The 9,720-nt window shown below is 48.9% G+C and overlaps 2 protein-coding genes across 2 annotated transcripts; both read left to right on the forward strand.

Moving 5' to 3' along the window:
* Positions 1–867: 867 nt before the first annotated feature.
* On the forward strand, positions 868–2,403 carry PPTG_11651 (hypothetical protein). Its single transcript, XM_008907776.1, has one exon. The coding sequence runs from the start codon at positions 977–979 to the stop codon at positions 2,207–2,209; it is 1,233 nt and encodes a 410-aa protein (XP_008906024.1). The 5' UTR covers positions 868–976; the 3' UTR covers positions 2,210–2,403.
* A 1,865-nt stretch (positions 2,404–4,268) lies between these two features.
* PPTG_22984 (hypothetical protein) lies at positions 4,269–7,384 on the forward strand. The gene is made up of 2 exons (XM_008907777.1): positions 4,269–5,438; positions 5,504–7,384. Exons 1-2 carry the CDS (start codon positions 4,336–4,338, stop codon positions 7,299–7,301), a joined length of 2,901 nt encoding a protein of 966 aa, XP_008906025.1. The 5' UTR covers positions 4,269–4,335; the 3' UTR covers positions 7,302–7,384.
* The last annotated feature ends 2,336 nt before the right edge of the window (positions 7,385–9,720 follow it).

Raw genomic sequence — 9,720 nt, forward strand, 5'->3', positions numbered from 1 at the left:
TGCAAGACACTGCTTCACTTCTTGTTCGAGGCGATCTCGTTCTCGACGCATCTGCTGCAGTTTGGACTTCGTTTTCTCACGACAGCGTGCGATACATGCACGACGACGGTGTAGTCTCATCTCTGCCTTGACCTCGTTCGTCCATGCCTCTGTAGTTGAGATGGCCCAGTCTCGAATTGGCGTCGATGGCTCAGTATTAAGTGTGTCCGCTGCAGGTTCCAACGACGTCATGGTGAGGTCTAACGTTTGTTGTGATGTGATACCCTGCGATCACGTGAAAAGTGAGTGCGGGAAGTAGTATTCATGTGGAGCTCATGTTTGGCTGCGTACATGTACCCACATAGCGTTCCGTTTCTCAGACGACTCAACCAATTATTTCGTGACCTACACCTGCAAGTCCGTATGTTCAAATATTTAATAAAATCAAAAGAAAGCCTTGAAATCCACATGTCATTCGCGCTGTGTTCGAGGTGCAACTGTCCTGCACGCTGCTATTGTTTTTTGTTTTTTTTTCAATGCCCCATCCACCCTCAAGGAACTGGATTTGTAAGCCTTAGTCACCATCATTAATCTGCCGATTTAGCATGCAGGACTGAGTTATGATCCGCAGAATCCGATCGGAATTTATGAGCAACAACCAGACCTGTTCTAGCTAAGTACTTCAGAGTAGCGTCCACTGAAAAGCAGCTTGTCTGAATTGGTCTGCTTTGGTGTGGATAGCGCCAGGAGGCTACACGAGTATGCTGATTTTTGAGCTCATTCACCGGAGAGACTAAACCAGTTGTTAACTGAGACATACGGTAGCTGGGATAGGAAAACGACAGCTGGCTGCGTGCTGAGGTGTGGACGCAACCATGTTGATGCTCGAAACGAGGTCAGTTTAAATAGATAATCCGACCCAGCACACGCAGAAATTCTTCCGTCAAAGGGGCTTTATTTCTCTGCGTTATCAGCTCCAAACACGTTGACGTGTGCCATGCGCTCCTTCAGTCCATCAGACGCAGTTACCCCCGAGAATTTGATTCAAGACTGGGCCATCTCAACTACCGAAGCATGGACGAATGAGGTCAAAGCTGAGTGGAAGCGACAGCGCCGATGCGAGACACTGGTTCGTTTCCGCAAACAGAAGAAAAAGAAGACCGCGAACATGATACTAGAACGAGACCGCTTGGAGCTGGAAGTCAAGCAGCGACTGGCAGCCTTACGCGAAGCAGTGGCGCAGCGAAGTGACGATGGCATCCCAACGAAGTCAAACAAGACAAGGGACACAGTCTGCTGTCTCGCTCTCGAGAGCGACGCGCTCCGTAACGAGAACCTCGAGATGCATCAGAGACTTCTACAATTCAAACGTCTATGGTCAATTATTGATGAAGGATTGCTAGAAGTCACGACCCAGGGACTCTATTTGAACGGCTACAATGTCTACGAGGCCAGTGATCGGTCTCGATGGGTACGCCAAACTGAGGCGGGATGGCGAGTGAGCTTCCCTAATGGCGAACCTTCCTTCTTCTTTGAGCCATTTCTGCGAGAAGAATTTGATGCCATGTACAAGAAATGTATCGAAGAATTGCTCAAACCTCAACATATCGATCCCGCCGGTACACTGTTTGGATGGACAGTAAACTACGCTACAAACTTTCGCTCGTTCGAGGACAATTACATCGTTGCTCGAGCTAGATTCAGCAAGAGAGTTCGGTGTTCTCTAGACTACGTAGATGGTGTGATAACAGCTTCGGACCTCAATGGCTTACCTCTGATCGTGACATCTTTGGGACGGGAGCGAAGTGCAGTTTCCATCCAAGTGTTACAGAAGTTCGAGAAAGATGCACACATCATGGTTTGCAACATGTCTGGATCGCCAAATTTCCGGTATTTGTTTCTACTTAAACGAGAGCCCCATCTACTACTAGATGGGACACGCACTGTCGCTTATACGATGGCGATCGTCAACTCCAACGCAAACACAAGAGCTCGTAGTGCAGAAGAACCTCACAGTGAAGTTGAGTGGGCTCATGAAGGTTCGAACGTCTTACTAGTTACAGAAGTGGACGACAACACAGTGGATGTGAAGTTTGACTTCAAGGCGTCGTGTCAAGATGATCTTCATGCACGGTTTGTCTGTATTCAGTGGGCGCAATTTGTCTCCCGCTGGTTGCAAGGCGTGGATCCGCTGGCTCTTCTTGCTTCACAAGACGAATATGTCCTATAACTTTAAACTCCCGACTGCATTGCATGGATAACGACTGCATTCGCCACCAATTTCTCTCGTTACAGGGTTTAGCAAATATTCATAGACTAATTTTCAAAAGGTCAAATTTGGTTGCAGGAGTACAACGCATAAAGCGTGGAAGAGGTTCACTTTTTTGAGTTTAGTGTAGACTGAATTCCTATCATGGACTGCCAAAAAACAGGTTGGCATAGTCAATCTTGCACGTCCAATCATTTTACCGTCCATAAGTCCTCTTGTTGAGAACGCCTGGCTAACAGCCCAATCGAACAATGTGCCCTCGGTATCGATAGGATGCGGTCGCGAATGCCAGTCTGTGAGGCGGAAAGAGGATGAAAGCTTGTAGTTTTGAACAACGTACAACTAGTTCGAGATGAAGACACAAGCCATCCAGCTGAAATTTCTCGCCAGCCTCGTTCAGCGTGAAGATGCTTGACTCTCTGGGAGCGTCGTATTTCAGCCGCTGCCTCCTCTACAAGAGACCAACTAGTCTCCAGGCACGACCAAAAATGCTGAAGTTCACTTGGAGCTGAACTTCGCGTGAACCTCGCTGTTATCACTTCGAAGCGCGTCACGCTCTAGTGAACGTTGACAAACTGCGTACTAGTATCCGTTCCTTGTCGGTATTCCATGCTCCACTATAATAGCGTTTGAGCTCCAAAGTGTAGCTTGGCCTTGAGCTTCCAGTATGCTTAATACTACTTTGAGGCCTACAGCAGCTGGGCGCGTGCTCTAGAACACGATCACATCACGACGTGACGATCAGGAGCGCATTGTTGATGCTCAAAAGAGATCAGTCATCCAGGATGACAAGCACAAACACGTTCGGGTGTACTTTCACTTTCTTATCTCTTGTGCATTCAATGGCGTCGAAAGTATTCTGCTGTCATTATCTGCATCCACTGCGTAGGTTGTTCTTTGCTTCGGGTTTAGTTGCATGCAGTTGGGCGACAGTTAAATCTGAACATGAGACCTTCAGCTGAAATCTGTGCTGAGCAGAAGTCGAGATAGTAGTAAGTCGACACGGCAAAAACAACCTTTAAAGCATTGGGTACTTCATCAACTGAGTCTTCTTTCTTCTTTCTCTTCATTCTGTTTTTCATATTCACTCTGCTTCGATGCCATAGTGAAAATAAGTCTATTCTGTGTTTTCTATAATCATAATGCCGATAGGCCTGATCATCCTGACTCAACACTCTCTTTATTAGAGAGGTTGTGCTACGGTAACAAAACTGTGAAAACTGTGAAAAGGAGCAGTGATGAGTAGAGGTTGGCGATCACAGTGACTTTGTCTCTAGGAAAAGTACGTTAGAGGCACGCTCACTGTGGAGACGAGTGACAGCAAATAAATAACAGAGGTGAGTTTGCAAATCGCAAAGCTAAGGGAAGATAGAGGCGCTAATGAAGACATCGTACCAGGCAGTATGACAGCGACGAAGGCAAAGCGAAAAAAGGCCTTTCGCTTTCTCCCATCAAGTGATGTCGTCCTTCTAAAGGAGGTGGTAAAGCATACACCATGGTCAGCAGGGCATGGTGAAACACAAGTGGCGTGGGAGAAGGTGGCAAGTGGCATCAAGGCAGCTTTGCCCAGCGTGTACACCAGACGGCAAAGCATGTCGAGGTCATCCAATCGGGCTGGGTGACCTCGACATGCTTTGCCGTCTGATGTACGCCATCCTGCGGAGGAAGATGGATAAAGTCTCGAATGCGGAAACGTGGTAGCGCTGTCTTGCTGGAAAGGGATCGGGAAGACAGAAGTGCACTATCAGCGCCTGGATATCGTCTTTTGCATAGCGAAACTTTGATTTCCACACGGGGGCTGTAGCTGGCTGATCGAAGTTGAACCGTTTTAGGCGCGGGCGACCACCACATACCTGCGCAAGAAGCGCTAGCTCCTCGTCTTCGGAGCTGTCACTGTCCATTCGTCCTTCAATAGAAAAACGGAACTGTTGGAGGCCAGTATTATAATACTGTAAACATACAGGACTCTAGTCCTGTACGTTTCCATGATTTGAAAAATAAAATTCATTTCCACTTCGGCTAATTACGATCGAGGCCGATCCCCAATCCCCAATCTCCCATTATCGTTTGTTCCGTTTCCTGCACGAATGGGCCCAGGAGTCGGCGGCGGCCACACAGACGCTGCCACAGCGCGCACGGACGGACGTGGCACCTCTCCTCAGCGTCGCGGCCCTGGCCTCTCAGACACGCTGCGTGCTGGTGCTTCTACAGTACCGTTGGAAGTCGAAGAACAGCCAGATGACTGCAGTATGGAGCACAGCATCCAGAGAGATGACAGCGACACCGCCCCTCGCAGCCAGGAGGATGATGACGGATGCGAAAACCCCGACAGCACTGATGGCATAGAGGAGGAGGATGGAGAAGCAGGGCGCCATTCGATATCAGATGTTAGCTATGAAGAAGAGGAGCTCAGAAACGACGTTGGTCTGGTGGCCGTGGAGCCGCTGCAGGTTTGGCACAGCAGCTGGGAGTCCTGGCAAGCATATTTTGCTCTATATTGCCAGAGGACAATGCAGGTGTTACCGGTCAAAGAAACGATGTCGCGAACAGAGAGGAACAAGCGTCTGAAAAGGACCAAGAAGGGCGAGGACGACTCACAAATGGTGCCTGTCTCCATGGACCCTTATCAACGCACGTACACATGTACGCACGGATGGAAGAAGCGTAAATCGCGTAGCGAAGGGAGCCGCCCAAGGCAGCACATTCGCCTCACTAATTGCCCCTTTCGGTTCATTGTTCAGTGGAATTTGGCTCGTGGCGAATTACAAGTCAAGAACGGCACTTACTCACACAACCATAGGGTATCTGCAAGTGCGTATGCTACGTATCCTACGTCTAGGGGCATTGCTGATCCATTGGTTGGTGCCCATGTGGAGGGAATGCTAGCAGTTGGTGCAAAGCGCTCGCGCATCTACGATTATCTGCTGGACCACGACGAGAACGTAATCCAGTCCGACGTGGACAACTTAGTGCGCAGCCATTCATCTTCCGTTTCGACAGTTGACGATAACGACGCCACCGCTCGGGAAATCGCGCTTTTCGCAGCGGCCGACCCAGAGAATGTGTCGTCCGTAGCTGAGACAGATGCTGGAGAGAGCGGAGTGATCTCGCTTGCCACAGCCCACATGCGGCGTGTCTTCGGGCGATTCAGCGAGCTTCTTTTGGTAGACTGCAGCCACAAGACCAACAGGTTCGAGCTTTATTTATACAGGATTATTGCAGGATTTAACCAGGATTGCGTTTATATTCTTGCAGATACAACTATCAGTTGCTGACGTTCATGGCGATGAACGAGTTTGGTGAAGGAGCCGTGGTGCAGCAGTCACTAATTGAGTCTAATGGGGATTGGCACATGGAGCGCGCCATTGCTCATTTCAAGCGCTCTCATCCGACACGTATACAGTCGCTACGTGTTATCGTCGTGGACAAGGATCTAAACGAGATTCGGGTCCTGGAGGCCAACTTTCCTGACGCTCGTATTTTGATCTGCCACTTTCACGTGATCAAGTACTTGAAAGAGATGCGTGCTAAGCCCGAGTTTGGAAAGTTGTCAGCGGAGGATGCGAGCCAGATAGATGGAGCAGTCCACAAGATGGTGTACGCATTATCAGAAGACAACTACAACGAGGCTCATGATTCTCTCAAGGGTATTTGCGAGCGGTGTGGAATGGATACATTTTTCGCGTACTTTGAAAAGAACTGGGATGCTAGCCGGGACCGATGGGTGTTATATCTTCGAGCTACGCTTCCACACTTCAAAAACCACACGAATAATCGTCTGGAGAGCTTCTTCGGGAAGCTCAAGGAGAGTGTTGACGGGTCCATGAGCATGGCCACGTGTATTAAGTCTCTAGTGGCGTACGATCGACGCAAAGAGAACGAGTACAAGTATCGCGTATCTCGCATCGGCCAATTCGTGAACTGCAATTATGATGAAGAGATGAGGAACGTTCTGCGCTTCACCACTCACTACGTTGCCGGACAAATCGAGCATCAGATGCTTCTAGATGCATGTACAAAGCTACTGCCTGTTGGCAACACTGCGCACGCTGCGATTTCAATTGATGACTCCCAAACAAATGAGAACCAAGGCGGTGTTGGTACTACGGGACAAGGTACAGTGGAGACGTTGATCATCAAGGACGTTGGTAACTTCTCACGCAAGCAGATCGAGACCTTTAAGAGAGTGCAGAATTTGAAGGCTCAGGTGCATCTCGGTCTTGACATGCACAAGTGGCTCGTGCAGGATGCACTGCCCACACTACCTGCTGAGTACCACGATTTCGCGAGCAAAGTGGCTACAGACGTGTTGGCGGCGTACCCATACAAATGCATTGACACTCTACCGAACTACCCGGGCTTTCATTACGCGATGCTGTATCGAGCGACGCCTCCAGTGTGGTTAAATGACGCAACAATTAGGGCGTTGTGCTTGCGACTATGTGGAGAATACCCTACATGCAGATTTACCGGGTTCCAGCCCGCAACGACAAGGTCTAAACGTACGAGAAATGCGGACGAGGTGGTTGTAGACGCTGCAATACGCGATCTGGTTATACAGCAAGCCAACGAGGAAGGCGTAGAGACGGTGATGCTGCCCCTGAACTTCATGAATTACCATTGGTGTTGTGTTACGGTTATGGTGATCCAAAAACGGATCTTTTACTATGACCCCCTAAATCAAGGACCCTACATGAATGCTGCCAAGGCTGTGGCGACCCACCTCAAGTTAGCTGGACTGCAGGGGTATGATGTTATACCGCAGAACAACCCTCTACAGTTTGACCTGTTCAGCTGCGGCGTCTATGTGTGCTGGATGTTCATTCGGCAGGTATGTCAGGGTGCGCACCCGGACATGAGCAAGACTTCGCTTACTCGCAGACGCTTCGAATTGTTCTACTACCTACTGACGGGCCGTTTACTCACTGTAGAAGCCTCTAAGGCCACGCCAACTGCGACAGATGATGGTACTGAGGAGAAATTGCCACCTTCACGCACCGACGACGAGGCTGGTGGCGACGAGGAGCTCCCTCCGACTCAAGTGGCGCAGTAGGGCGGCGGATGACAGTGTGCTGATACTCGGGAAGCGCACAGAAGTTTAACAGTCACTAATACACGTTCCTTCATTTTCAAAAAGGTGTTTTCCACTCCTTTTCACGACCTCCGGCAAGAAGAGCTTCAAAGAGTTGCTTCCGTTACCTCCAGAAGCTATCTTCAATGCTAAATCATCTTTGCATGATTATTTCATGATTGACACAGGATTAATCCTGGGCGGATACAAATTAAAGACAAAGTCGTATAACCATGATTTCTTACATGTACATATTCAGGATAAATCCTGGACGAGTTTCAGCCACACAAATCGTATCTTTCCCGTCCTCGACAAATCTTTCCGTATCTTTCCGTATCTTCCCGTATTTTCCCCATATGGATACTTATTTAAGATATATTTCGACGACCAGGATTAATCCTGGTCCAAATCATGTATAAACCCAGTATTGCTGCCATAGAAAAATAACCGCTGCGTAACACATTTGTCTCCATACTTCCCTGTCAAATCGGATTGCAGTCACTGTAGATTTTCACTGTGATTGGTACTGTAGCACAACCTCTCTATTCCCTCATTTTTCCCAACCAACCATATCTAGACTGCACGTCGTGAATGACTTTCAGTGACATCAATATTAACGATCCCTCCCGGAAGCTAACCCAGCGAGAGCCATTGAAGAATGTGCTGCCGAGTAACACGAAGGAAGTCCATTTCGAGCGATGCAGGCAGGAGCTATAGCAAATTTCGGCGCACTATCGAGCCATCAAAAAGAAACTCGCAGATAGGTTCTCTCCTCTCATGAGATTCAGGAATAATTTATCGATCCCGAAAAAAAACTCGCGTTGTCATTGATTGTTTGCGTCCTCGCTGTTCAATCTTTTAGTCTCCTCTTCGTCCTTGTCAATAGCAACTTGGAGTTGGAGCCGCGGGATGACGCAGTGACATTTTTATAACAGAATACACGTATGTCCAAAGCACGACAGGGAATAAGCGCATTGACACGGTCATGAATTGACCCACTGTGTGGATCCGTGCTAACTAGATTGATGTATGGCTAGCTCTCTTGAAAGGCAAACGAAGCTTGGATGGCACAACAACCTGCTCCCGCTGCACCAAGAACTGCATCCATTGAGCCATCAGCGCACCTGCATGGGACGTGCTCGTGCATCCTGCACTGTGTTGATATGCCACGTCAATAGTGCCGTTACCTACTTCTGTTCAAGTGAATTATGCCCAACCTTCCGTTATCCACTCGACGCATTGTTGCGTTGGTTCCGCGTCGCAACTGAGCCTGTTTGCCTTGGAGTCAAGGATCATCATGCTGTAAGTGATCTTGCATTTATTGACTTGAAGCGCCCACAGAGCCGTTCGCGCAAGGAAAATGTTACGAATATTCGTCTGGCCGGGATGCCGTGTACCATGACGCGTATACACGGATCAAACACTTGCAAGACTTGGGTTGAGATGTCACCGTGTTGTCTAATGCCCCAAGTGTTCGGAGTCATAAGTAACGGGCGCAAGGCTCTCTCTCTCGCGACAGATATCGCGATAGCTCTATCGAGCGAGCACTGCACCTTTTTGCTTGCTTGCACGCGAAATGTCAGCCATCTACTGTCCCAGTTCTCAGAGTAACATGAATGTCGACGAATTTCCCGCCCTAGAAAGCAACCAACCGAAGTTGTGGCTGGTAGAGCAGCGGTAATTGCTTGATCGAACGGGTTGGTTGTAGTGATGGCTACCTCAAGACTGAACGGATGGAAGTAGAATGATGGCGAGGCGTTTTCGAAATGGACCCACCAGCTATTAGCTTCTCTACTCGCGGATGTACGGCAATCGCCACTCTTTGAATACCTTGGTATGCTACGTGGGGGACCTTCTGCAAGGCCTTGTAATTCTCAATCTTGCTACAGAGCTCCATGTTCTGTCGCCGGAGTGCCTCCCTTGCCACAATTAGCGCACAAAGGCTGTACTCAAAGTTAACAGGAGCTAGAGTCCGTAGCACGTTTTGAGTACTCGCTCCAGACGACGATGCTCGATATGCAAGGAATTGAACTGATTTTTTCTTCCTTAGTCCATACCTGACCATTACGTCACGATGTTTCTTGAGAACTCTCCTTTCCGAAGCTGTCTTGCATTTCACGTCATTCTTGATGACACCGTCGCTACTGCATGAAGCTCGGAGGGGTTGGCCTTCCACGTTGCTTGTACTCGTCATCTTTGTTGAGATTGCACTTCGTCGTCTGCCTGACTTGGACCTTGCTACAAGACGCACGTCGTGCGCGTGCTGCGCGTGCCAGGCATGTGGCTTAGGTGGTCAAGTACTGAAGGTAGACGAATGCTGCAATCTGATTGGCAGATCATTTGATATCCTGAACTGTGATTGGACAAGAAGTTGAAGCTGGATGGTGAAAACGTTCCCGTC

This window comes from Phytophthora parasitica, assembly GCF_000247585.1.
Source record: "Phytophthora parasitica INRA-310 unplaced genomic scaffold supercont2.27, whole genome shotgun sequence".
Taxonomy (NCBI): domain Eukaryota; phylum Oomycota; class Peronosporomycetes; order Peronosporales; family Peronosporaceae; genus Phytophthora; species Phytophthora nicotianae.